Here is a 27609-nt window from a genome sequence, read left to right on the forward strand (position 1 = left end):
TAAGGGAATTTTCTTTTATTTTCAACATATATCATTCATTTATTTCAAAAGTGACAGTAGGTTTGCTGGGATTGAGGCTGTGCAGAGACCACAGACAGTAGTAGCCTCACGGAGCATAACAGGCTGCATGGGAACGTGTTCATGACTCAGCCTCTTGGTCGGCTACAAATCAACCTGGCCAGGGAACAATGGCAGCTTTTCAGTTGATTTCAATATCTTTAAGAACTCAAAATCATCCAAAAGGAAGAAACAACATGCTGATATCTTCTTGGAGGAATCAATTTAGTCCAATATAACGTAGACCTAGTCCATTGCAATGTGCACAAACCATGTATGGGGAAAAAACAAAAAAAATCATCTCAACATTTCCTTCCCTTTTGACTTCCTTTTCCTGGAATCGCCTAGGGAGAGGACAGACTGAAATTAATAGATTGCAGTAATCAAATGACATACCAATGACTTTAAAATAGTTTGCCGATAATATCCCAACATTTGTAGTTACTATTGCATTTGATGGATCAGAAAGAGGCTTGGCAGGGGTGAGAATGGACTTTTATTATGTTTCTTATGCCATTTCATTTCCAAAATACTCATAGTGCTACTGGTTGCATCAGTCTCTAGATCATTAAAGCACTAAATTAATTTAAATTAAGACATCTTTCAGCAAACACAGACTTACAAAAGGACACAGTTTACAGGAAGCACAAAAAAAAGTAATTGTATTAGTAGTTTAAATAATCCATTTAGCTGTTTAGGTTGTTGTGAGGTTGGGCAGTTCAACAACATATAGGTATGGAGGTACAGGAAACAAAGACAGAAAAACTCCTTCAAAAAAATTACACACAGAGCAGAAGTGCTAAGCAAGGTCTTCCCGCTGAGGTATGACATCGAAGTGTACTTGGATATAAATGATAAATGTTCAACTGTGGCGTTTATGAGGTGTCAGTTTGAGCTTAAGTAAGTCTTGTCAAGATAAGATTCAGGCTGACAAAAGGGCATAAAGTAGCAGCCAAGATGCCAGACAAAGTGGTTTATCTTGAGTTATTACAATTTGATTACCAGGGATTTTATAGATTTTTACTGAAGAGGACAGTGTTAATAGCAAGACAAGACACAATCAGATTAAACCAGATCCCCGGTTAGACCGACGCTCGTCTGTTAATTGAAATCATGGCTTGGTGCTGATGCGTTGATAAAAATGTCCCTGCTTGCACCAGTTAGTTTTCCATCCAGTCGTTTGACCTACCTCACTGCAACACACACCCCTTTTTACATTTAGGGTGTCCCTTTCCAGTGTTACCTTGTGTTTTAGAGAGTAAAAAAAACAAAAAAAAACACAAAAAACAAACTACTTGATGATCATGAAAGGACTCAATGCGATGTAAATGGGAGGCTTTTAAGAATGTTTTCCAAAAACAGTACATTCATGCTAAAACTTAAGTTTTAAAAACAGCACCAAATGATCAGACACTATATAAAACGTAAAATGCAATAAAACCACATAAAAAAAGGGGACAACATCTCCCTTTCATACACGTCAGGAGACCACAGTTCCAAACATCTTTATTAGAATGAATGAATACATTACCTTCATTACTCTTATTTTTGTTTCTTCTAAAGAGCTTCTGCTGTTTTTTATCCTCTGGTGTTAGGGGTCCCGACTCAAAAGAAGGCAGAGCTTCAGATACCAATGAGAGCAGATCTTTAGAGTCCACTCCATCGTGCACATCGTAAGCCAGTACGCTTTGCGCCGCACTGACCAAACACTTGTTGCCATTGGTGTCTCGGTGTCCATTAGTTACACCCTCATCCTGTGCCACCATCTTCACCATCATGTCATCCCCAGTCTCATCTGGTCTAACAGTCTTTACCATCATGCTGCTCCTCTTACCTTCAACGTCATCTTGGCCAATGGTTTTTCCCATTAGCTTGCTCTCTATAATCATGTCCATATCAGTGACAGCCATTGTGCAGGCTCCATTAAGTTGACCCTCTCCATTGCTCTGTGAGCACTCAGGCATCAAGTCCTCCGTCACCAGGCCACTGTTGACATTCTGGTTGATTTCAGCCAGGTCTGTGAAGGTAGAGGGACTTGGGGTGTTATTTAGGACATCCATTCCTAGTATCGCCAGAGGTGACGAATTGTCTGTGGGGAGGGTTGGCAGAGGCTCCCCTCCATCCTGGGGTTCAGCTGGGAGCCGGTTAGTCTTTGACAACGCTGTTTTTTTTGGGTATTTTTCTTTGGGTTTGCTGGGGCATTCGTTCACTCCTTCTCTTGGTGCCCTCTCCTCTGCCTGGGGTTGGGTGGGAATGGGAGTACTGGAGGCTTCTGAGACCGAGGCTTCGACATCTTCTTTTACAGGCTTGACACTTGATCCTGCAGGTGAGAGAGGTTCTGTTAATGCTTGAAGAGCAGGTCTACTGTACCAGGCATTCCTAACATTCCATCATTCTTAATTAAGCAGGCAATGTTTAAATCTGGCAAGTGCTGTTAAATAAAATACACAAAGAAGCACAACCAAGCACACATTCTTGATGAAATTAAGCAAGTGTAATTGGTAGTGGCTGCAATAAAGCTAAAATGTAAGCACAGAGGATTATTTAAAAAGTAATAGATCAATAATACTCTTAGCAAAAGATGTTTCTTTAATTTACAATTTGTAGAAACTGAGAATAGAAAGGTTCAGAACTTTTGTGAAACATCACGGCACAGTTGAAAAATATGAATCAAAACTAGATGGTGGTCAGAGATAGAGTGGAGGGGCTGAGGGTAGCTGAAGGGACTAAAAGCAAAACAACTATTGTAAAATATACTGGGTCTGTAAAATGTATATAGTATGTATAAGCTGGAAGTAGAAGCCTAAGTGTTGTTGTCCATTAGTTTACTCCAATTAGGGGAGGTATGGTAGGGTTAGGGGAAAATATATGGGAGACTGGAAATGAAGCTGGCAATTACATTGATGGAAGCCACAATCCATCCTCAATATTAAAGCTAATCTTCCCCCTTAATATACAGTACCAGTCAAACGTTGACACTCATTCAAGGGCTTCTTTATTTGTACTATTTTCTACATTGTAGAATAATAGTGAAAACATCAAACTATGAAATAACACATATGGAATCATGTAGTAACCAAAGAAGTATTAAACAAATAAAAATATATTTTATATTTGCGATTCTTCAAAGTAGCCACCCTTTGCCATGATGGCATTCTCTCAACCAGATTCATGAGGTAGTCACCTGGAACACATTTCAATTAACAGGTGTGCCTTAATTTCTGGAATTGTTTTCCTTCTTAATGCGTTTGAGCCAATCAGTTGTGTTGTGACAAGGTAGGGGTGGTATACAGAAGATAGCACTATTTGGTAAAAGACCAAGTCCATATTATGACAAGAACAGTTTAAATAAGCAAAGAGAAATGACAGACCATCACTTTAAGACATGAAGGTCAGTCAATGCGGAAAATTGCAGTCGCAGAAACCATCAAGCGCTATGATGAAACTGGCTGTCATGAGGACCGCCACAGGAAAGGAAGACTCAGAGTTACCTCTGCTGTAGAGGATAAGGTCATTAAAAGTTAACGGCACCTCAGATTGCAGCCCAAATAAATGCTTCATGAAGTTCAAGTAACAGACATCTCAACATCAACTGTTCAGAGGAGACTGCGTGAATCAGGCCCTCATGGTCAAATTGCTGCAAATAAACCACTACTAAAAGGACCAATAAGAAGAAGGGACTTGCTTGGGCCAAGAAACATGAGCAATGGACATTAGACTGGTGGAAATCTGTCCTTTGGTCTGAGGAGTCCAAATTTGAGATTTTTGGTTCTAACCGCCTTATCTTTGTGAGACGTAGAGTAGGTGAATGGATGATCTCCGCATGTGTATTTCCCGCCGTAAAGCATGGAGGAGGAGGTGTTATGGTGTGGGGGTGCTTTGCTGCTGACACTGTCAGTGATTTATTTAGAATTCAAGGCACACTCAACCAGCATGGCTACCACAGCATTCTGCAGCGATACGCCATCCCATCTGGTTTGCGCTTAGTGGGACTATCATTTGTTTTTCAACAGGACAATAACCCAACACACCTCCAGGCTGTGTAAGGGCTATTTGACCAAGAAGGAGTGTGACGGAGTGCTGCATCAAATGACCTGGCCTCCACAATCACCCAACCTTACCCCAATTGAGATGGTTTGGGATGAGTTGGAGCGCAGAGTGAAGAAAAAGCAGCCAACAAGTGCCCAGCATATGTGGGAACTCCTTCAAGACTGTTGGAAAAGCATTCCAGGTGAAGCTGGTTGAGAGAATGCCAAGAGTGTGCAAAGCTGTCATCAAGGCAAAGGGTGGCTACTTTGAAGAATCTCAAATATATTTTGATTTGTTTAATACTTCTTTGGTTACTAGATGATTCCATGTGTGTTATTTCATAGTTATGATGTCTTCACTATTATTCTACAATGTAGAAAATAGTAAAAATAAAGAATTGAATGAGTAGGTGTTTCCAAACTTTTGACTGGTACAATATATATATATATATATATATATATAATATATCGGCGAAGCCTGGTTATGGTTGAGTATAGGAGTGAAGCTGGAGACAGGACAGGGTAAGAGTCATCTTGTCCTTACCGGGCTGGCCCGTATCCCTATTCATTTCACAAGAGAGGGGGCTATCCGTTTCGCACCTGGGCCGGGTCTTCCTGAGATGAAAGCCTTTCCGGATATCATTAAGGAGGTGGTCGATAATACAGCCATCGTCCTGTGGCGGGGGTCCTTTCCGGACTGGTGACAGAGGATAGAGAAAAAGATGTATTAAGATACCACATGGCAGGCTACTCTATCGTCTTAGTGGGAATACAAAACATAGACTCCTGACAGACAGGAGATATGGACCATCAGAAGAACTCACTTATTTTTCCATTCTCCCCCTTCTGTCTCTTGGATTCCTCCTCCTCAAGCTGCTTCTTCCTTTTCTCCGCCTTCACAGCCTGCTCTTTTCTGCTCTTGTTTTCCTGTGGAAGTACATAGAACATTGGGAAAGAGGATTTGAGGCAACTTCATAACCAAACCTCTGTTTTCAATGTACTAGTGATGGAAATATGCATTATTAACATTTATCCGTCTATTAGTGATGTGCTCCTCTGACCTTTAAGGCTTTGATGAAAAGCCCCCTGAAGGTCTTAATGGCGCCGAAGAGCTCTTCCAGGGAGAGTTGGTTTGCATCCTCACACAGGTAGAGGGCCAGGTCACCCTTCTTCCTCACAATCTCTGCAAACCGCTTTTCCAAATCCAGGCAGGCCTCCAGGTTTTCCTTGGGGAGAGAAACGAGGTTGAACCATTGCCTTTTAAAGAACGCTAGTGTATAGTTGACCTCCAAAAGAGTTTAAAAAAAGTCATTATTGGGAGGCAACCACAATAGAATACAATTCACTGGTTTCATACCTCAATGACCTTTTCAAACTGCTCCTTTACATCGTCCACAGAGTTGGTGACTTTCTTTGCCGCTTCTTTCAGTCGTTTTAGTAAGGCACCGGCTTCCGCCTGAATGGAGTCAAGGTTAACTCTGATGGATAAAAGTCAATATTTATAAATGTTAATGTAATTTAATCATTTGTTTATCAATTGCAGAGCTCATAATAACAATTGTTTGAATAAAAAGGGTTTTATACCCAGCTGCCTTTTCACAAATCTCAATGTCGTCAGGAAGGTTCAACAGCTCTGGGTGGTTCAGCTCTGCCTCCTGTAAACAAGTCATGAGTTTATTTATGATTTCCAACTTTGATTTGATTGTCCATGTGAAGTATGTTTGGTTTCTGTGAGGAGCACTGACCAAAGTTGTTTTTATCCTCAGAAAAGCACTAAAGCGCTATAATTTATAATAGGGTTACCTCCAGAATGTGATGGAGCAGGGTAATGCGGCTCTTGTTGGCCTTAGTCTCAGTCAGCTTCAGCAGAGAGCTGATCTTAAAGCCCTCAGCATTCCCTGTGTGACTTCCCTGTGAGCAAGCAGAGAGTCAGGAGTTAGAGCTTTTCAGACTGCATAAGTGTTACATGTTTACGGGTGAGTGGAATGTCATCCTTCATCGGTGGGGTTTAACGATTGTTGACATTCAATATTAATGGTACATTACCACTACCAACTGGACTGGAGTATAAATCCATTATACTTTGTGATGCAAAAAGGGGAAAAAGGAAAAAACAAATTAGCCTGCCAACTAACCCTACATTCATTAAAAACCCACCACCCCTTTCCACCATTTTGATTGACGGTCTGGGAGAACGGGACACTCCCATTCAACACTCCCTGTAACTCTTCTGCAGTAAAACCTCGTAAACCTAAGTACTTCTGTGCAGCTGCCACAACAGAACCTATTTTCTGTGATTTACGTTCCATTTCAGCATTACACTTGATAACCATGGCAATGAACACCAAAAAGCCAACCTTTCTGAAGCACATTTAATTCGTAGGCCTATCATTCTGTACTGGCAAAGGTCTACTACCCACTGGGAGCCTCTTATCATCCCTCAACATTGACCCATCTTCCTCTACTTTATTCACTGCCTCAGGATACGACACCTTCAGTACAACTGACTGACCATCTCAACCTGTCTCTCTCATACCGGACACTTCTGATCCTCAGCAACATGGGCACCTCGATAGTTAACACATACCTTTTTTTCACCAATACTACACATTCCTTAGTCCCATGCCCTCCTGCACACATCTAGGAATCTCCCTACCTACTGCAAAATGACCATAAGCTTGGCACCTGAAACACTTGTGGGTTCGGCACAAAAGCTATTACAGGTTAACTGATATCCTAACATTACTTTGTCAGGTAGGAATGCCATCATTTGGAGAGTCCTTACTTACATAGTTGAGGAAGTTTCCCACATCAAGGATGAGCCTGCAGAAACTAGGCATGAGAGTGCTCATTCTGAGACCTGAGGAGACCACATTTTTTTTAATGAAACATTCTACGCAAAACAATACACTTTTAGTCATTTTGAAAAATCAACACTTGAGTAGTTAAAACATTTCCAGCACAAAGCAACAATTTGTTCTACATAGAACAGCATATAATAGTTACCACTCTTGACAATTCTAACAATTCTTAATAATAACCCTTACTGTGTCCTCTGCTAGCTTACAAAAATATGCAATGGATTCATAAGGTAATCATTGTAACATGAGTGTTTCGTACTTAGTGTTTTTACTTAAAGTACTACTTAAGTCATTTTTTGGGTTCTGCATTTTACTTTACTACTTATATTTGACAACTTTTACTTCACTACATTCCTAAAGAAAATAATGTACTTTTTATTCCATACATTTTCCCTGACACCCAAAAGTACTTGTTACATTTTGAATGCTTAGCAGGACAGAAAAATTGTCCAATTGACGCACTTATCAAGAGAACATCCCTGGTCATCCCTACTGCCTCTGATCTGGCGGACTCACTAAACACATGTTTCGTTTGTAAATTATGTCTGAGTGTTGGAGTGTGCCCCTGGCTATCTGTAAAAAAAAAAAAAAAAAAAACGCCACCGCCTGGTTTGCTTAATATAAGGAATGTTTTACTATAGATCCTTACGTATATCTTATAAATGAAATGTACATTTGATACTTAAGTACATTTAAAACCAAATACTTTTTCTCAAGTAGTATTTTACTGGGTGACTTTCACATTAGTCATTTTCTATAAAAGGTATCTTTTCTTTTACTCAAGTATGACAATTGTGTACTTTTTCCACCACTGGTGTTCATACAGGAAAGTTGCTGTTGACTTACACTGGCATGCTAATTCAACCACCTCTGCTTTGGGCTTGAGCATGTCCAGTACTGAGGTGGTCTCCTCACACAGCAACATACAGTCTATCCTCAGCTGGTAACTGTGGGTAGACACGAGAGCGAGGACACGAGAGCGAGGATACGAAGTAGGGATGGTATGGCAGGGAAGAGAGATACCATTGGGAATTAAGAAAGACAAGTCAAGGAAGTGCCAAACAAAAACAGACACCAGATTCCGTTAACTATCACAGCCAGAGATTCTTCTCTACATACAGTATCCAGTGAGGTGGCAGGAATTATGAAAATGAGAAAAGGAACAGCAGTTACCATGGTACAGCCAGGAGAGAGATGTAGAATCGGTCTACATTGGCCAACTTAAATTTTTCTCCTTGGAAGGATTTCAGGTTATCTATCTAAATTGAGACAGAAAAGGGAGGCTCTTTAGTCAGACCACCATGTTTGCTGTATTAATAAAGGTGATTTGCAAACATTGTGAAAGTCTATCTGGTACCTACAGTACCTCATGTTTCTCAGGTAAGAGTTTAATAAGCTGCTTCAAGACCTCCACATCGAACTTAGAGCGATCCCCACTCTGAATCAACACCACAAACTCATCATGAGAGCTAGATAGAGAAGCATGGAGAAAAAAGTCAGCTCAATGGGGTAAAAACATTGAAATCAATACTGACTTAATGACAAATTACTTTACCATTTGAATTGCTTAAGAAATATGTTCAAATTCAAGTTCTTCTTTGCATCAATAAAGGAGATCTGTAGAGAGAAGAGGGGAATATACATTTTGTTAGGGAGGTTGTTTTAGGATTCATAATGAGCCATGTTTTGGTGTGCTCCAGATACAAGAGCTGTAATGAGTGTTGACCAGTGCACCTCTTTAGGCTCCTTCTTGACAGGAGCAGCTGCCCCTTTGTCTTTGTGTTCGGTCACTGGGAGACAGAACAGCTGTTCAATGCTGGAGTAGTTGGGCTCCAGAGGAGCATCTTTCTGAGCTGAAGTCCACATGGAATGACCATCTGTGTGTATGTTAAAGGAGGGAGAGAATAACCACAACACATCTGGAATTACCTCACAAAAAAATCCAACCAGACAATCTTTTCCCCTCCTACATAGAGCAGACTGCCTCTATAAACACAGGGGAGGATCATTGAAGAGAGATGCCAAGGTTTTCCACTCACCAGTGACAGCTCTGAGTTTCTGCCAATTGAGCTTCTTCATCCTCAGGGTGGGGCAACGGCCTGCCTTGGAGGCAGCAGTAGAGACACACCCCAGGGACTGGCTACTCTGGGCCACCACAATGCCACCTATGCCAGGGGGAGGTGGTGGTGGAGGCGGCAGGCCTGGCATACCGGGCAAGGGTGGGGGTGGTGGAGGTCCTCCACCGCCCATTCCTGATGGGGGAGGTAGGGGTGGAGGAGTGCATCCTGGGGAAATCTGCATCCTGGGTAGAGGAGTTGGTGGTGGGGGTACTCCACCTCCAATGTGTTGTAATGGTGGAGTGGGGGGTGGAGGAGGGGGAGGTGGGCACTGAAGGGGACCTGGTCCCATCATATTGGGATATAAGGAAGGTGGAGGGGGTAGTGCAGGAGAGGACACATTTGTGGAGCATTTGGTCAGTCTTTCTTGGTCGTCGTCCACCATATCGGTCTGAACAGCCTTATCAATCTTCTTGGGTGGCAGACCATCCACAGCATCGACACCAGCTGTCCTGCGCTTTGAGAACACCAGGCGTTGCATAATAATCTCACGAGAGTCCATATGAGCTGGAGCACAGAATCACACACAAACACTCAAATCTACTGAACTTTGTTGATATGTAACCAAGACAAACATTTTTCCGACGCACTCTGTTCACCCAGACTGCAGTCCTCTGCCCATAACTCTCTTAGGGGATAGCCTATTGAACTATTGAATGTGTCAGGAGCGTGATGACTCACAGTCTTGATTCAGCAGAATGGCCCGGTTAGTGATGGCCTCCAGGGCTTGCCAGATGTCAGCCCTCTCGGGCCCCAGCAGCAGCAGGGCTTGTAGGATGGACAGCAGCTGGCGGGACGACGGAGAACTGCTCACCTTGAGGTAGACCAACACACATCCAAACCTTATTTTGAGTGCACTTATAATTTTGTTGTTTACGGAACTAGCCATGAGTAGGTGACATGCAGTGTTATGGCAGTGCAGCTGACAGCTCTGCTCACTTTGTTGAAGAGGGTGATGAACACCTCCTGGTGACTGCTCATGTCTATGCCTCCATAGACCCTCAGCAGCTCCTCCTCATCCTCAGACATGGCCTCTTCAAACGCCTCACACTGAATGATCAAGTCCTCATCCTCCTCATCTCTGTCTCACACACACAATTAAAAAGGGCCTATTGAGCAAGTAGCCTGTTTAATGTTTATTTCCCACTTGCACATCAAATCAACAAAATTATTGACAAATGTGCAGGTAACAAAGGTTTTGTTTACCATTTCACTCAAACTATATTGTACTTGACCAATGCATGGGCATTTCTTATCTGCACATGACAAAAAAGTCACAATGAAACGAGGAAGTAAGTCAAGGCACTCACCTCAATTTGGGCAGTATATCAAGTAATTGTAATCCTATAAAACAGAAACACTGCATTTAATAAAGACAGTCACAAAAACAATGATCCAACTCCCAATTGATCAGTTTCCTACTTTAAAGTAGGTTATTAAAAAGTTGGAACACTGCGGAATATGATCTGGAATCAGCGAGTGAAGTCAATTGCAGGTGAGCGATTAGGACATAATTATGGTGCGTTCAAGACAACTTGGAAATCTTCGACCTCAGACTTCAGTGCGTTCAAGACAACTGGGAACTCGAGTTGGATGACCAGCGTTCAAAACAATTTTTCCCAGTCGGAGCTCATTTTTTTCCAACCCACTAAAGTCGAAAGTCTGATATTTCTGAGTTCCGAGTTCCCAGTTGTTTTGAGCGTGGCATACAAGTCGAAAACTCAGGCATCATATCAGAGCTTTGACTTCTGCTGCGTTCATAACCAAGTGGAAGGTGGGAATTTACCAGTTGTGAATTCGTAAATACCAGTTGGATGCATTCATATGGTTTGAATTCATTGAGAAACACTGATTGGCTAATGGCCAACAAGCTGTGTAAACCATAAACTAAAAGTACAGCTATCATGCTTGTAAACAAATTATAGTGTTCAAAAATGATATTAATAGATTGCATTTTATAAATAATGTTTTGTTGCTGCATTTAACTGCCAGAAATGCTGTTATCGAGGTAATTTCCTTATTAGGTGAGGTCAGAGGTCAGCATCTGGGAGAAATGGGAACTCAGGATGATAGACGACTTTCCCACCAGTAATTATCAGTTGGAGGTCGTTCAAAGGAATTTTTCCCAGTCGTATGTGGTAAATTCCCCTTCCCGCTTGGTTACTAATGCACCATTCTCTTACCTGAAGATCAATGACTTCTCGATTTCTCTCAGTCTGAGCTCGCTTTTTCGAGTTCCCAGTTGTTTTGAACGCACCAAAAATGTATTTGCAGTAGAGTGGTGATGTGGAACGACTTCGAATAGGCTACATTTACAGAATTAAAAAAAAATCTAAAATGTATTGCAATGTATTACCGTGAATAGCAAATTCACAAAGAAAGGGAATGGCGACTTGACTTCCGACAAGCTTTTGTTAGACTGCAGCCAGTAGGCCATTATAAAAAGGTAGGCATAAATCAAAGCCTGTTCATAGAGAATAGCCTACTTTGGCCCAAGATAATGGCGCTTTCAAGACAACTGGGAATTTGAAAAAAAGGTTCAATCATGATGTAAGTGATCTTTAGGTTGACGCGCTAGAAAGATGCCCGAGTTTCTGACATGGAATTTCGAGTTGGATGACCTTTCGGAGCTAGTTTTTTCCCTGAGTTCCCAGTTGTCTTGAACGCACTGAAGTCAGAAGTCGGAGATTTCCAAGTTCTGAGTGGTGAGTTCTGAGTTGTTTTGAACGCGGCATTAGACCGCTTTGGAATGCTCTTAGACTTCTTATTATTAATTAAATAAATAATCAGAGGTCTAATATTGGGAAAGACAATACTGTAAAATGTCAAGAACCATAATATTATGCATAGCATGCATGTTTATCAAATTTTGATAGGCCTATGCCCATATTTCTTCAACAAATTCAGCACACAAATCTACAGCATACTGTAGATAGGCCTAATCCTTGATTTCCCCTTCATTAAAACACATATTTTTCAAAAACAAAAAATATTCATGAAACACCATCTATGCCAGACACAAATGCATAATTGTATCCCTGAATATGAGGTTTGCACAAGATTCAGTTGCTTGGGGACAGATTGAGGACAGGCATATACAGTAGCTAGAAGGACCCAGTAACATACACTACATGACAAAAAGAACGTGGACACCTGCTTGTTGAACATCTCATTCCAAAATCATGGGCATTAATATGGAGTTGGTCCCCCCTTTGCTGCTATAACAGCCTCCACTCTTCTGGGAAGGCTCTCCACTAGATGTTGGAACATTGCTGTGGGGACTTGCTACCATTCAGCCACAAGAGCATTAGTGAGGTCGGGCACTAATGTTGGGCGATTAGGCCTGGCTCACAGTCAGCATTCCAATTCATCCCAAAGGTTTTTGATGAGGTTGAGGTCAGGGCTCTGTGCAGGCCAGTCAAGTTCTTCCACACTGATCTCGACAAGCCATTTCTGTATGGACCTCACTTTGTGCATGGGGCATTGTCATGCTGAAACAGGAAAAGGTCTTCCCCAAACTGTTGCCACAAAGTTGGAAGCACGGAATCGTCTTGAATGTCATTGTATGCTGTAGCGTTCAGATTTCCCTTCACAGGAACTAAGGGGCCAGGCCCGAACCATTAAAGAGGAGTGGGATAACATTCCACAGGCCACAATCAACAGCCTGATCAACTCTATGCGAAGGAGATGTGTTGCGCTGCATGAGGCAAATGGTGGTCACACCAGATACTAATTGGTTTTCTGATCCACGCCCGTACCTTTTTAAGGTATCTGTCACCAAGAGATGCATATACGTGTTCCAAGTCATGTGAAATCCTTAGCTTAGGGCCTTATGAATATATTTCAATTATAACTCAGTAAAATCTTTTAAATTGTTGCTTGTTGCGTTTTATAGTTTTGTTCAGTATACATTTTCTCATTAACAATGTGCCACTGTGTGACCTTGCAGATGAACTGAATCTCTGCCAAGTGGCTGAGTAATGAAGATAAACAATGCGCTGTACCAATAAACTCCTTGCGCATCTTGTCTCTCTGTTGCAGGTCGTCTGTCCCAAAGATGATGGCGTTGATGACACTGAGGAGGGTGACCATGTAGGGCACGTTGTCTGTGGCCTGCAGCTCGTTCATGATCACACTGAAGCGATACAGCTGGGTCTTCACACCCTGCGGGACAAATGACCACATTAGACATACTGTATATCATTCACTCACACTGTGGGAGGACAGCCCCCCCCCCCCATACATGGAATGGTTTAATATTGGTCAAAAAGTTACATTAATCAATGTATTGACAACTATGGATGTAACTAGATAACATAATTAAGTTACTTAGGCAGTCTAACATCTGTACACTAGAAGGCAGTGGTTATTCAGTAATGTATGGAATGAATAAAAATTACTTTAATTATCCTATTTAATGAGATTCTTTTGAGCTGAACTAGCATGTAACATTTTTTTTTGTCATATCTGATTTCAGTCAGCTTTCATCAAAATCACACACATTGTTATGTGTACTTTCCCCCCAGAATTGTTTTTCTCTCATCTTCCTTCCTAAATCACAATCAGGCAACTTATCCTGTAGGTGAATGGTATATATTTCCATAGCCTCTGTCTATTAGGGACAGCTTGTCTGGCTGTATGGCACTTGCCTTGTAATGGTCCAGGGCATCCAGGGCCAGACGGTACCCATCAGAGGAGAACATGCTCAGGGCAGCAAGCAGCTCAAACACCTGCTTCTTCACCATGGTATTGGACGTGTCCAAGGCTGTGGTAAGACATTGTCACAGTCAGTGTACACATAGGGTGTATTCATTATGCTAACCGTGTTGCAAAACATTTTGTCTGTTGCAAAATGTTTTGCAACAGAAACCATTTACTCGAAATGGAAAATGTTTTTCATTGAAAATTTCTATTGGACAAATTCAGGTAGGTCCCTCCCTGTTTCGTTCCGTTTTCGCTGTTTGGTTCTGTTTGGTTTGATTTCAGTTGCAAGATGTAATAAATACAACCATGGTCATGATCCTCATATTACATCCTGCCTCTTTCTTTCTCCCTTGTCTGGTGTCCTCTAGAATGTTATGGCTTATTTTAAGGAAACGTGACGTGAACTTTGCCCCTTTTCTGAAAATGTTTTTTTGTTTGTGATAAGTGTGTCAGTGTACGTGAAGATGTTGCAATGCACTGTCTCTCCACACAGTGTCTCACTCCATACACTTTGTCTGACATAACAGACTATATCTGACCTGAAATGTTCCATGTTGCCATTGTACTCCTAAATCTACAACTGAATAAAAATTCTTACGGATTATGTATGTGCATTTATGCTCACTAAGGCCTTTATATTATATATACAGTACCAGTCAAATGTTTGGACACACCTACTCATTCAATTCTTTATTTTGACCATTTTCTACATTGTAGAATAGTAGTGAAGACATCAACACTATGAAATAACACATATGAAATCATGTAGTAACCAAAAAAGTGTTAAACAAATGAAAATATATTTTATATTTGAGATTCTTCAAAGTAGCCACCCTTTGCCTTGTTCCAGGTAGTCACTTTTAAAGAACTTTTAAAGTTTCTTCAAGTGCAGTCGCAAAAACCATCAAGCGCTATGATGAAATTGGCTCTCATGAGGACCGTCACATGAAAGGAAGACCCAGAGTTACCTCTGCTGCAGAGGATAAGTTCATTAGAGTAACCAGCCCAAATAAATGCTTCACAGAGTTCAAATATCAGACACATCTCAACATCAACTGTTCAGAGGAGACTGTGTGAATCAGGCCTTCATAGTCAAATTGCTGCAAAGAAACCACTACTAAAGGACACCAATAAGAAGAAGAGACTTGTTTGGGCCAAGAAACATGAGCAATGAACATTAGACCAGTGGAAATCTGTCCTTTGGTCTGAGGAGTCCAAATTTGAGATTTTTGGTTCCGACCGCTGTGAGAAGCAGAGTAGGTGAACGAACTTTGCTGGTGACACTGTCGGTGATTTATTTAGAATTCAAGGCGCACTTAACCAGCATGGCTACCACAGCATTCTGCAGCGATATGCAATCCCATCTGGTTTGTGCTTAGTGGGACTATCATTTGTTTTTCAATAGCACAATGACCCAACACACCTCCAGCCTGTGTAAGTGCTATTGAACAAGAAGAAGAGCGATGGAGTGCTGCATCAGATGACCTGGCCTCCACAATCACCCAACCTCAACCCAACTGAGATGGTTTGGGATGAGTTGGACCACAGAGTGAAGGAAAAGCAGTCAACTAGTGCTCAGCAGATGTGGGAACTCCTTCAAGACTGTTGGAAAAGCATTCCAGGTGAAGCTGGTTGAGAGAATGCCAAGAGTGTGCAAACCTGGATGGCATACCAGTGGAAGTATACCAACATTTTTTTGATATACTCAGAGGACCAATATTAGCAAGTTTTAACCACTCCTATATAAACGGTAGATTATCGGACACGCAACAAGAACGTCTGATTTCATTATTACTGAAACAGGATACAAGTGGTATATATAAAGATCCAGCCCATTTAAAAAATTGGAGGCCTCTTAAACTTCAGTGTTGTGATGGAAAAATTCTAGCCAAATGCTTGGCAAATAGAATTAAAAAGGTTTTGTCAGATATTATTAATTCTAATCAGACAGGTTTTTTACACGGACGATACATTGGAGATCATTTAAGACGAGTACTGGAAACAATAGAATACTATGAATTATCGGGGAAACCAGGCATGGTTTTCATAGCTGATTTTGAAAAGGCTTTTGATGAAGTACGACTGGAGTTTATATATACAGTTGAAGTCGGAAGTATACATACACTTATGTTAAAACTTGTTTTTCAACCTCGTGCGAGAAGTGCAAATCAATCCCAGAACAACAGCAAAGGACCTTGTGAAGATGCTGGAGGAAACAGGTACAAAAGTATCTATATCCACAGTAAAACAAGTCCTATATCGACATAACCTGAAAGGTCGCTCAGCAAGGAAGAAGCCACTGCTCCAAAACCGCCATAAAAAAGCCAGACTACGGTTTGCAACTGAACATGGGGACAAAGATCGTACTTTTTGGAGAAATGTCCTCTGGTCTGATGAAACAAAAATAGAACTGTTTGGCCATAATGACCATCGTTATGTTTGGAGGAAAAACCGGGAGACTTGCAAGCCGAAGAACACCATCCCAGCCGTGAAGCACGGGGCTGGCAGCATCATGTTGTGGGGGTGCTTTGCTGCAGGAGGGACTGGTGGACTTCACAAAATAGATGGCATCATGAGGGAGGAAAATTATGTGGATATATTGAAGCAACATCTCAAGACATCAGTCAGGAAGTTAAAGCTTGGTCACAACTGGGTCTTCCAAATGGACAATGAACCCAAGCATACTTCCAAAGTTGTGGCAAAATGGCTTAAGGACAACAAAGTAAATGTATTGGAGTGGCCATCACAAAGCCCTGACCTCAATCCCATAGAAAATTTGTGGGCAGAACTGAAAAAGCGCATGCGAGAAAGGAGGCCTACAAGCCTGACCCAGTTACACCAGCTCTGTTAGGAGGAATGGGCCAAAATTCACCCAACTTATTGTGGGAAGCTTGTGGAAGGCTACCTGAAACGTTTGACCCAAGTTAAACAATTTAAAGGCAATGACACCAAATACTAATTGAGTGTATGTAAACTTCTGACCCACTGGGAATGTGATGAAAGAAATAAAAGCTGAAATAAATCATTCTCTCTACTATTATTCTGACATTTCACATTCTTAAAATAAAGTGGTGATCCTAACTACCCTAAGACAGGGAATTTTTACTCTGATTATATGTCAGGAATTGTGAAAAACCGAGTTTAAATGTATTTGGCTAAGGTGTATTTAAACTTCCGACTTCAACTCTATATGTGTAAATGTCTGAATGCTTATGTGTATATATATATATATATATATATATATATATATATATATATATATATATATATATATATATATATTTACAAAAAAATGTATATGTTGGATAGGAAATGATGCAGACAATTACATTGATGGAAGCAACAATCTATCAGCAATATTAAAGCTGATCCACCCCCTAAAAAAATAAAAAAATAAATATTACAAATAACAACAAAAAAGAGTGCAAACCTGTCATCAAGGCAAAGGGTGGCTACTTTGAAGAATCTCAAATATAAACTGTATTTTCATTTGTTTAACACTTTTTTTGGTTACTACATGAATCCATATGTGTTATTTCATAGTTTCTTCACCACTATTCTACAAATGTAGAAATTAGTCAAATAAAGAAATACCTTGAGTGAGTAGGTGTGTCCAAACTTTTGACTGGCCCTGTATATACACTACCGTTCAAAAGTTTCCTCGTTTTTGAAAGAAAAGCAATTTTTTGGTCCATTAAAATAACATGAAATTGATCAGAAATACAGTGTAGCCATTGTTAATGTTGTAATGACCTTTGTTGCTAGAAACAGCTGATTTTTAATGGAATATCTACATAGGCGTACAGAGGCCCATTATCACCAACCATCACTCCTGTGTTCCAATGGCACGTTATGTTAGCTAATCCAAGTTGATCATTTTAAAAGGCAAATTGGTCATTAGAAAGCCTTTTGCAATTATGTTAGCACAGCTGAAAACTGTTGTTCTGATTAAAGAAGGAATACAACTGGCCTTCTTTAGACTAGTTAAGTATCTGGAGCATCAGCATTTGTGGGTTCGATTACAGGCTCAAAATGGCCAGAAACAAAGATTTTTTCTGAAACTCGTCAGTTCTGAGAAATGAAGGCTATTCCATGCGAGAAATTGCCAAGAAACTGAAGATCTCGTACAACGCTGTGCACTACTGAACAAGAGGACAAGTACATTAGAGTGTCTAGTTTGAGAAACAGACGCCTCACAAGTCCTTAACTGGCAGCTTCATTAAATAGTACCCGCAAAACACCAGTCTCAACGTCAACAGTGAAGAGGCGACTCCGGGATGCTGGCCTTCTAGGCAGAGTTGCAAAGAAAAAGCCATATCTCAGACTGGCGAATAAAAAGAAAAGATCAAGATGGGCAAAAGAACAGACACTGGTCACCAGATCTCAGCCCTATTGAGCTGTTGTGGGAGCAGCTTGACCATATGGTACGTAAGACGTGCCCATCAAGCCAATCCCACTTGTGGGAGGTGATTCAGGAAGCATGGGGTGAAATCTCTTCAGATTACCTCAAAACTTGACAACTAGAATGCCAAAGGTCTGCAAGGCTGTAATTGCTGCAAAAGGAGGATTCTTTGATGAAGCAAAGTTTGAAGGACACAATTATTATTTCAATTAAAAATCATTATTTCTAACCTTGTCAACGTCTTGACTATATTTCCTATTAATTTTGCAACTCATTTCATGTACGTTTTCATAGAAAACAAGGACATTTCTAAGTGACACCAAACTTTTGAACTAACACAACGTGCCATATATACTGTATATATATATATATATTTTGTTTTTTGTTTTTTTGTTTTGTGCACACATACTTGATATCCTGTCTCATAAGCCCATACGGGCTGGGCACCAATTGGTGTACGACGCGGAAATAAAATAACTAAATCATCAGTGGAACACATTTTTAAACACTGCATTTCTCATTCCTAGGTGCTGTAGAACCTTGGGAGAGTTTGCGGATGTAGCCCTCATTCTCCACGATAAAGTGGATCCCAGCCGAGGAGTTCATGACGGCCCGGACACAGCTGACACAGGTAAGCTGCAGCAGGGCATCTGTGATGCGGGAGCAGCCCCTCCCAGATAGCCTGTCCAGGGCCTCCAGCAGCAGGTCCAGCCCACTCAGCTCCAGGAACTGGACCATCCAGGACTCCTCGCTGCCCTCCAGACGACGCTTCAGCCCAGAGTAGTTGACCACGCTGGGCACCTGGAGCATGCGGATGCACAGCTCTGGGTCGGCACTCTCCAGGTTGGCCTCCAGCTGGGTGTCTGAGTCCTGGGAGGAGCCCAGATGGCCCCTCACCGCCGCCCACTTCCTCTTCCCGTCCGACTTCACTGACATGGTGATGGAGAGGGTCTGTGGAGGGAAGTTAAGGTAGTTTAATTAATTAAGGGGGCAAGAGGTTCAGTTCAGCATCATAGTGAACATAAACCTGTTTACTATAAAGTGCTGAAAAGGGTGGAAAGTGAATTTTCTTTTGCCGTTCATGGTCAAACTGTTATTGGCATGGTTTTGTGCAAACAAGCCATTAACTATTTGACCTGCAGATGGACTTTTGCATAAATATGCAGGACAACTAGTCCCCATTAGAATAGTTTCAGGGCGTTCCTGTCTAAAGGATGCAGGCCTTTATCACAACATAGCACATTCATAAGAAATGACAGCTCTGCACATTGTGGGACAAGTGAATGATATGTCAGCAGTCCTGTCGTCATTAGTCCTGCCAAACATCCAAACTTAATCCTGTAGTGAAAGGGAAGCGACTCGCTGTCAGCTAATCAACAGCAAACACGAAGACAGGCATGACAAAGACAGTGCATATTTATGGGAGATATTATTCTGTGTATATACTCTATTTTCAATTACATCCAACCGTAAACAAGGTTTTGAGTAATAGTATCACTGTGAAGAGAAAAATACCACCCAGGATATTAATAAGCTCATCTGATCTTTGACCGTGAGTGGCTGGCATTGGCACAAATGCACACATTTTGATCACACAAGTGACCTTTTCTGGGACAGACCCAGAACACTGCTCCCTCACAGTACCCTGCACCACTACCACATACGCACAACATCTCTTGTAATGTGTAACCAGCAGAGGAGGCTGGTAAGAGGAGGACGGCTCATAATAATGAATAGAATGGAATGAATGAAACCAGGCGTTGGGTGTGTTTGAGACCATTACATTTATTCCGTTCCAGGCATTACTATGAGCCCATCCTCCCCATTTAAAGTGCCACCAGCCACCACTGGTAATCGGTGTATGCAAGTGCCCACACTGACTGGGTAGGGATTGAGTCTAAAAAAGGGAGAAATTCCCAGAAATCTAGAAATACTTCATCTGTAGTTGCAAAGTGTGACGTGTGATGATCTAGCAATCTAATGAACAAAAGTAGAGGTAGAATTTTCCTCCCAAAATGCCTTTAATTATATCACACTTGCCAAGACTAACCTAAACAAGATGGTATTGGAGAGGATAAATATAAACAACCAAATTGCAGCTCTGCACGCAGCTCTGCAACACATGGCCTTAGCTAAGGAATCTGGGCTATGTAAATAATGTTTCTGTGTTGAGTTTAATGTAAAAGGCTCTCATGAACACTCTACGCAAAATAACAAAAGGGTAAAAACACTGGGTACTGATGATAAGATTCCCCCACAGTGGGAATTTAGATGGAACTCAAGTCAACTCTGAAATGCAAGAAACTGTAAACTCCTACAATTTGGATTTCCATTCAGTTCTCAAGTTGCCTATAATTCAACAGGCAAAAAAAGGAGCTGTTCTATTCCAGACACGTTCGTGGCGTGGCTGATTCTCTCCGACTTGGGCTGCCAGTGTGACAATGTTACCGTGGCAGCCAGGCCCTTTCACAACAGGCCTTCTCATCCTCCGTCAAAAAGCTCTGTTCATTAGCTACAGAATGAGTGGAATGTCTCCTGTTTCACTGGCTGCTTTCTGATATCTAATGATATTTATACTCAAGCATATGAACACCTTACAAGGATCTACAATCTATTCAACTGTACAAAGTGATGTACAGTAGGGTCCATGGTAAATAGAAGGGTCATTTCACCAATTCTGTGCCTTTTGAGTAGTGTAACTTCGTGATTTTTAAAATTTTATTTCACCAAATGTTACCATTCTGTCATAAAGAGCACATGTTCAATAAAAAAAAACACATTTTCCCGTCTCAGTAAGTGCCTATTAAGTGCCAAATAAAGTAACAGGGTTGATGACTTAAATCATCCACAAATCCCCTTGTGACAGGGGGAATCGAAGAATGTATTATTCTTTTATTTTATTTTTATGCTGCTGCAGTGGATAGTGGCCATTTTACGGGCTCCTGACCAATTCTGCTATTTCATTTTTTAATGCTAATCTTAACTTTTTTTGTACATAATGTCTCCGCCATCACTTCCTATGACCCAAAACGACTTCTGGACATCAGAACAGTGATCACTAACCTCGATTTGGATGAAGATTTCCACTTCAACGAGTCGGATGCTCTGGACGTTATGCTTACTCCAGACCAAGCTCTAATCCCCGGGACTTGAAAGAGGAGGCGGCAGTGAAAAAGAGGCCGGTGAGGCGGTCTCCTAACGAGATTAGTTCGGCAAACAAATAGACCGCCATTGCCCTGTGTTCTGTTGTCGAATGTACAGTCACTGGAGAACAAACTGGATGAACTCCGTTCGAGACAATCCTATCAATGGGACCTGAAGAACTGTAATATTATATGTTTCTCTTGGCTGCACAAGGACATGGATAAAATATATCTTGCGGGTTTCTCCATGCATTGTCTAGACCAGACGGCAGCCTCGGGTAGGTAAGCATAATGGGGAGGGGGTGTGTCTCTTTGTCAACAGCAGCTGGTGCACAATCTCTAATGTTAAGGAAGACTTGAGCTTTGCTCGCCTGAGGGAGAATACCTCATGATAAGCTGCAGACCATATTACTCACCAATTTTTCGTAGCTGTCTATTTACCACCACAAACCGATGCTGGAACTAAGACCACACTCAATGAGCTGTATAGGACCATAAATAAACAAGAAAATGCGCATCCAGTGGCGACGCTTCTCATGGCCGGTGATTTTAATGCAGGGAAACTAAAATCCGTTTTACATCATTTTTACCAGCATGTCAGCATGACCTTTACTCCACACACAGAAATGCATAAAAGGCTCTCCCTCACCCTCCATATGGCGAATCTGACCATAACTCTATCCTCCTGATGCCTACTTAAATGCAAAACAGGAAGTACCAGTGACACGCTCAATTCGGAAGTGGTCTGATGAAGTGGATGCTAAGCTACAGGACTATTTCACTAGCACAGACTGGAATATGTTCCGGGATTCATCCAATAACATTGAGGAGTTTACCATATCAGTCACCTGCTTCATTAATGAGTGCATCGACAACATCTTGCCCACAGTGACCATACTTACATATCCAAACCTGAATCCATGAATAACAGACAACATCTGCACTGAGCTAAAGGCTAGAGCTTCCGCTTTCAAGCCATGGGACATTAATCTGGACGCTTATAAGAAATCCCGCTACGACCTCCGACGAGCCATCAAACAGGCAATGTGTCAATACAAGGTTAAGATCAAATCCTACTATGCCAGCTCTGACACTCGTCGGATATGGCAGGATTGCAAACTATCACGGATTACAAAGGAAAACCCAGCCACGAGCTGCCCAGTGACACGAGCCTACCAGACGAGCTAAATACCTTCTATGCTCTCTGAGGCAAGCAACACTGAACAATGCATGAGAGCACCAGCTGTTCCGGACGACTGTGTGATCTCACTCTCTGTAGCCAATGTGAGTAATACCTTTAAACAGGTTAACATTTACCGCGGGGACAGATGGATTACCAGGACGCGTACTCAAAGCATATGCTGATCAGCTGGCAAGTGTCTTCACTGACATTTTCAAACTGTCCCTGACCCAGTCTGTAATAACTACATGTTTCAAGCAGACTACCATGGTCCATGTGCCTAAGAACACCAAGGTAACATGTCTAAATTATTATCGCCCAGTAGCACTCACATCTGTAGCCACTGTTGGGTTATGAGAATATGAAATATACTTATTCATGTCACTGAGGGAGTGCTTAGGTTTAGAGGGTCTACACCAGAAGTTAATGGTTATCTGTAGGAGGAAGGTATATAGTGTGTGCAATTATGCTTGGAATTTGCTGAGTGCATGGAAGCTATCACATGTGGTAGGCATTGATAAGGGGAGAGAGCCATAGATTAGTGATGAAGGGGGGTCGAGGTCAGGTCAGGTCACATTAAGGGAGAAAGAAAAGTTTATGGCCCATAGTATTTGCCAGCACCATACCACCCTGCATCCCACTACTGGCTTTCTTCTGAAGCTAAGCAGTGTTGGTCCTGGTCAGTCCCTGGATGAGAGACCAGATGCTGCTGGAAGTAGTATTGCAGGGCCTGTAGGAGGCACTCTTTCCTCTGGTCTAAACAATATCCCAATGCCCCAGGGCTGTGATTGGGGACACTGCCCTGTGTAGGGTGCCGTCTTTCGGATGGGACGTTAAACGGGCGCCCTGACTCTCTGAGGTCATTAAAGATCCTGTGTCACTTATTGTAAGAGTAGGGGTGTTAACCCCAGTGTCCTGGTTAAATTCCCAATCTGTCCATCATGGTCACCTAATAATCCCCAGTTTCCAATTGGCTCATTCATCCCCCTCCTCTCCCCTGTAACTATTCCCCAGGTCGTTGCTGCAAATGAGAACTTGTTCTCAGTCAACATACCTGGTAAAATAACGGATAAATAAAAATAAAAGTATTTAGTGTCCTGCCGAGCAGTAAAGATACAATGTTTGTGCAGATGTGTAGGAGGAGATTCAGCCTAGGAGGAAGGGTTAAATATCAGTGCTTGTGTCTAATGCAGCTGTGTTGACCCTATGGGATGAATAAACTTGGTCTAAAGCTTTCATAGTGTCTGTTGAGTTTTACTCTGAGAATTAGAACCTAACACCACGAAATGCTTTGAAAGTCTGATCATGGCTCACATCAACACCATCATCCCAGACACCCTGGACCCACTCCAATTTGCATACCGCCCCAACAGATCCATAGATGACACAATCTCTATTGCACTCCACACTGCCCTCTCCAACCTGGATAAAAGGAATACCTATGTGAGAATGTTGTTCATTGACTACAGCTCAGCGTTCAACACGACACTGCCCTCCAAGCTCACTAAGCTCAGGACCCTGGGACTGAACATCTCCCTCTGCAACTGGATCCAGGACTTCCTGACGGGCCGCCCCCAGGTGGTCAGGCTAAGCAACAACACATCCGCCACAATGACTCTCAACACGGGTGCCCCTCAGGGGTGTGTGCTTAGTCCCCTCCTGTACTCCCTGTTCACCCACGACTGTGTGGCTGCGTATGACTCCAACACCATCATTAAGTTTGGATGAGAAAGCCTTTAGGGGAGGAGGTCTTCCATTCAGATTTATAGAATTGTCCATGTGGTCTATAATAAAGGGCACTTCATTTAATATAACAGGCTTTTAAAATTCAATATTTGTGCACAATTTCTACTTAAAATATCAAATGAACGCAAAAGGCACTCGTTTCTTGGAATGACCCAGAATGTTTTAGTCTAGGTGAATTCCACAACATCAGTCATGAACACAGTCATGGACACATGAGAAATCCATGAACATCATGTAGGGTTTCCTAGATAAGTCAGCAGGACTTTCCAACATGGGTCAGGCAGTTTTCAGTAGGAACTAGGAAGGGAAGGAATTTCCTGAGACAGGAAACACAAGAAAAACATGCTGCCACAACAAGATTTGGTGTTCCTCTTTTTAAAATGTTGTTCCTCACACAATGCTGACCTGACCTCAGTTAGAGAAAGAGCTTATGTTTATAAACATACATCTGGACCAGTTGTGGGTAATCTAGATAAAAAGGGAGAAAGGGGCATTCTTTTTTAGCTTGTTGCTTCTGCACATTCTTAATGCTCAGTGACAGCTCCCACATAGCCACACTCACATTGGCTTACTCACTGCAGGTCAGGAATACCCCCCTGTGGCTCAGTTGGTAGAGCATGGTGTTTGCAACGCGTGTTTGCAATGCCAGCATGGTGTGTGCAACGCCAGGGTTGTGGGTTTGATTCCCATGGGGGGCCAGTACAAAAAAATGCATGAAATGAAATGAATGTATTCACTACTGTAAGTCGCTCTGGATAAGAGCGTCTGCTAAATGACTAAAATGTAAATGTAAAATGTACTCAAGGGAAGCAGCCTACATTAAAACAACCCACTATTCTACTGTAAAAACTAAGTGCTATTGTATAATAAAAGATTATCCCTATTGATTTCCTTGTAAGCACTCAGCTCACGCATACAGCATAGAAAAATATGTCTGTATTTTCAAAGGAAAGATTCAAACAATCTATGACTTTGTTCTTATCACTTTGAGTGCAGGGGGCTGTTGTGTAAGCCAAACAGAAGAAAGTAAATAAACTACAACATGGCTGGGGTAAGAATAGAGCCACATGAAGCCCAGTTTTTATGGAATTTATCGTATTTGTTGTCACTGGAATGCCAGACTTGACCATGAGTGACAGACCCAGGTTGTCTCAGTTCTGTCTCAGAGCAAACATTGCTGCCTACAGTTTAGTTGACTGTCGTGTTTCCATAATGCAGACTTAATCCACCAGAAAAACTCATTCCAAAATATATAACTCTAAAAGATCAAGCTGGATTGCCTGGAATTATCCTTTGATGCTCTATGTTGTTTGAGCATCTCCAATCAGCCTACTCAACATAACTGTATCTGTGACTTATTTGCCCCCCCCCCAAAAAAAATTATGTGTTGGCGATGTCCATCTCCTCACTTGCACTACTGAGAGTATTAATGAGCGATTTCACATCTGGTATTAATTTTCTAGAACTAGTAGCCTGTAATAAATTTCTCACTATCTTCATTGATGATGCGAATTTGAAGAGGTTGAATTTAAACCTTGTTCATGTTATTGACTTCAATGTTAAGACCTGTGAGTTCAGAGCAGATGTCTGAAAGGAGGAGTAACAATCGTCAATAATTATTGATGAGCTAATAGCGCAGGCGATGTGTTGATAAAACTTTGGTAGCGTTTTCCTCAGATTTGCTTTATTAAAGTCCCCAAGCTACAATAAATATGGATGGTCTCAGGATATGCGGTTTCCAGTTTGCAGAAAGTCCAGTGTAGTTTCTTGAGATCCATCGCGGTGTCGGAGTGAGGGGAAAGATACACGGCCGTGACGATAACCCGAAAATAATTATCTGTTATGGCAATGCCTTACAGTGGGAATTTGAGATGATTACTACAAGTTTAATTATCTGGCTAGACTAACTACCAATCTTAAAGCTGTTAGCTGACATGGCTGATTAATTCAGTGACTGACAAAACATGAGAGAAACTGCTGATCCACAAGGAAATGTAATTCTATATTTATTTATATTATTTTGGTCAGGGGCCCCCCTTATGCCTGGATCGGGCCATGATGGTTATAATGATGACTTTGAGCATGCCTTGCCTTGAACAATAAATTCATAGAGGTGCATACAACATTCCTGAGATCATGCTTGCATGAAAGGGCCATCAGAGAGTGATGTTAATAAGCAGAGCCTTATATAAACAGGGCTGAGGTTTCCAACTGAACTTGGACAGTGTATCCCGACCTGGTTACTGTTAAACAGTGCAATGCACAAGCATGATTTTATTAGCTGGATGTGAATATGTTAAAAATGCATCATAGGCTATATGTAGACCACATCTGTCTGTGTTTCTGTCAAAAGGGACCAACGGACTCCATTGATGTAACTTGACCTGCATCACCCACAAGCAGTCCTCGTGTCTTTGGGAAACACTAAGGGGATGTTTGACAATTTCCAAAATGCATTATGTCAGGATATTCACTCTTGTAATAATCTGTTAAAAATAAATAAGAGATAATGGGGGATGTGATTTCCATTAGATGAATTGCCATCTGTTAAATAATGATCAATACAGGTAGGCTAGACTTATGTCAGTAATATTACTCTTTGGAACAGATGTGAAAATGTGTTTCTGGTTGATAATCAAGTGAAGTAAGTACTCTAGTGCTACGGATTCCAATGTTGCGCACTGTCTTTATTTTGCGCTCTCGACGGCTCCCATTTTCATGGTGTCACAAGGGAACATAACGGGAAAACCTATCACCGGCTTATAATGTCGAATTCAGATCATGTATCATTTAGATTGCCTACTGGAACGATTGGCTTCAAAAATTCACTTCGTTGTCTGAAGTTCTCATAAATAGCCCACCGATGCGCTAAAAGACAATTCCCTTTAAATCGCGCGTTTCCAGCTGCGCTGCTTACCTGATCTTATGCCAAAATAACCACTTGAAGAATCGCGTCCTCCGATTGCGGACAACGTATCTTTCCCGCTTCCAAGCGCCTTTTTCTTTCGTGCTTTACCAGGATACCTCTGTACAATGTATGTAGAGGTTAAGTGGAGAATGAGTGGGGATGGTTAGGGGAATTTCAGTTTGGTCGTGGACTTCATCGTTTACACATGAGTGCAATGTGACGACGCTGCAGGCACAACTGGCTGGCCCCTCCCACGCCCTGAACTCAGCTAGCCCAGCTGGACACCACGCTGTACTGTGTCATGGGGTTTTAAGATAGGCAGACCTCACACAAATGTAGAGTGCTTGGTCATTGTTATTACACAAGTGGAATAGAGACAAAAACAACCTTATACCAACAATTATTATTATTACTTAGAAAATAACATAATCTTGGTATAAATTATCTGTGAACTCCAGAAAGC

At 41.7% G+C, this 27609-nt stretch overlaps 1 protein-coding gene across 6 annotated transcripts; it reads right to left on the minus strand.

Annotated features, from left to right (window-relative positions):
- On the minus strand, positions 1 to 27389 carry inf2 (inverted formin 2). Of its 6 annotated transcripts, XM_045715571.2 has the most exons (23): positions 27156 to 27387; positions 18709 to 19120; positions 13713 to 13828; positions 13068 to 13227; positions 10374 to 10407; positions 10003 to 10144; positions 9745 to 9877; positions 8986 to 9570; positions 8681 to 8823; positions 8502 to 8563; positions 8313 to 8415; positions 8120 to 8205; positions 7793 to 7893; positions 6875 to 6945; positions 5889 to 5996; positions 5670 to 5740; positions 5443 to 5563; positions 5147 to 5311; positions 4910 to 5012; positions 4630 to 4782; positions 1589 to 2377; positions 1247 to 1300; positions 1 to 401 (listed from the first exon to the last, which is right to left on the minus strand). In XM_045715571.2, exons 2-22 carry the CDS (start codon positions 19103 to 19105, stop codon positions 1248 to 1250), a joined length of 3696 nt encoding a protein of 1231 aa, XP_045571527.1. In that variant the 5' UTR covers positions 19106 to 19120; positions 27156 to 27387; the 3' UTR covers positions 1 to 401; position 1247. The 6 variants fall into 6 exon arrangements, 5 of the variants coding, with proteins under 5 accessions (XP_045571527.1, XP_045571531.1, XP_014021727.2 ...); XR_006769249.2 differs by having other exon boundaries at positions 1247 to 2377; XM_045715575.2 differs by lacking the exon at positions 1247 to 1300.
- Positions 27390 to 27609: the final 220 nt, after the last annotated feature.

This window comes from Salmo salar, chromosome 01, assembly GCF_965601325.2.
Source record: "Salmo salar chromosome 01, fSalSal1, whole genome shotgun sequence".
Lineage (NCBI taxonomy): Eukaryota > Metazoa > Chordata > Actinopteri > Salmoniformes > Salmonidae > Salmo > Salmo salar.

Coding starts and splice junctions, on each gene's coding strand:
- inf2 (XM_014166252.3), bottom strand. CDS start 19,105: ATGTCAGTGAAGTCGGACGGGAAGAGGAAGTGGGCGGCGGTGAGGGGC. Junction 13,829..18,708: donor CATCCGCAAACTCTCCCAAG/GTTCTACAGCAC, acceptor GTCTTACCACAG/CCTTGGACACGTCCAATACC. Junction 6,946..7,792: donor GGTTGAATTAGCATGCCAGT/GTAAGTCAACAG, acceptor TGGTCTCCTCAG/GTCTCAGAATGAGCACTCTC.